Raw genomic sequence first — 1,770 nt, forward strand, 5'->3', positions numbered from 1 at the left:
CAGCAGGGGGTAACCGCTGTAGGCTAATCAAATGAAAATCCTTTCTAAATAAATAGTGATGTGAAATTAAATCGGGTGTTATTTTTTTCTCATTCTACCGCCCCGCGGGTATCCCGCTCCACTTTCTTCCATGTTTCAGATGAAAAAAAAAACCCAACAACAAAAACAAGCCAAGAACCTAAGTGGAAAATGTAAATAGGTTGTCTGTTCTGTGTCACCAGTTCGATGGGTATTGAACCACGGGCATTCAACTTGTCAGACAACGTCCGCATGTGTACCACTGAACTTCAGTATACGCATGAGGAACCAGTACCTTGGGTCTATTACCCCACCGTGGATCGATGAATCTCGACTTGGGGTCAATTTGGGAGCGTCGAGCCGATCCGATGCTGTGTCTAGTCTACAAGCATTGTGTACGTTGCATTCAATGCCCACGGTAGATTTGGATGGAGACTCAAAACAACATGGCGACTTACATGATGGATTCTGGAATGTCCACCGTAATACATCTTTTTCAATGATAATCTTCGCAAGGAATAGCATAGAGGTGCCGTTTGAGTTACCGGCTAATGACTGAGGGCCGGTCAGAGTCATGCAAGCCCGCAAACGATATATTTTAGTACTTTTCACAGGGTTGTTACTCCTGCTGCTATACTATGGGGGATTACACATGCTACACGGCCCGCAGAGGGAGCAAGCTACCCTGGCTGCCCGGCTGCGATCCATCGAGGACCGGTCGGAAACGAACTACGAGCGAGATGGTAAAACATCGAGCTTACATGACATTCCGGCACGGGGAAAAGACAAGAAGTGTCGGATGGAGACATGTTTTGATTTTTCAAAATGTAAAGAAGGTTTTAAAGTGTTTATTTATCCAGTATCTTATCAAAAACCCAGCCAGTTGTACATGGACATTTTAACTTCCATCCGTGAGTCGAGATACTTCACTACCAATGCAGATGAAGCATGTCTGTTTGTGACTTCAATAGATACCTTAGACAGAGATAAACTCTCATCTACATATGTTAAAAACATAGAGAGCAGTATATCAAAGTTGAGCCATTGGAATAATGGAAAAAACCACCTTATTTTTAACCTCTATTCAGGGACATGGCCTGACTACTCGGAAGATTTGGGGTTTAACATGGGAGATGCGATTTTGGCAAAAGCAAGTTTCTCCGAACAGTATTTCAGGCCTCGCTTTGACATCTCACTGCCGCTGTTTGCCAAAACACATCCCCAAAAAGGGGGCAGTTCAGGGGACTTGCAAGGAAACAATTTTCCAGTACAAAGAAAGTATTTATTAGCATTTAAAGGAAAGCGTTATTTATTTGGGATCGGGTCAGACACTAGGAATGCCCTTTATCACTTGCATAATGGAGTGGATATAATACTTCTCACCACATGCAAACATGGAAAAAACTGGCAGAAGCATAAAGATGTACGCTGTGACCATGATAATACAGAGTTCGACAAGTAAGTATAAAAGTTTTCATTTTTAATGCATTTTTTACCTTAAAATTATGAGTCAAATACTTGAAAATATGTTTTTAAAATTTATCATTTTTTCTGCATGGTTTAATACTCTTTGTTCATTTCTACATTTCCTGTAAAAAACTTTAGACTTTACTTAGCAGTTAGCTTAACACAGGTCTACAGTGTTATACTATAGAATTAAAAAAATCATGTAACATCTCTAGACACTTTGATCATATTCAGTTCAGGTGTGTGGGAGATTAAAACTTCCTTTTTTTTGGGGGGGGGGGGTGG

General features: G+C 40.8%; 1 protein-coding gene across 1 annotated transcript; it reads left to right on the plus strand.

The window, feature by feature from the left end:
- Positions 1–345: 345 nt before the first annotated feature.
- On the plus strand, positions 346–1,480 carry LOC129280996 (exostosin-1-like). The gene has a single exon (XM_054917020.2). The coding sequence runs from the start codon at positions 593–595 to the stop codon at positions 1,478–1,480; it is 888 nt and encodes a 295-aa protein (XP_054772995.2). The 5' UTR covers positions 346–592.
- The last annotated feature ends 290 nt before the right edge of the window (positions 1,481–1,770 follow it).

This window comes from Lytechinus pictus, chromosome 1 (assembly GCF_037042905.1).
Source record: "Lytechinus pictus isolate F3 Inbred chromosome 1, Lp3.0, whole genome shotgun sequence".
In the NCBI taxonomy this organism is placed as follows: Eukaryota; Metazoa; Echinodermata; class Echinoidea; order Temnopleuroida; family Toxopneustidae; genus Lytechinus; species Lytechinus pictus.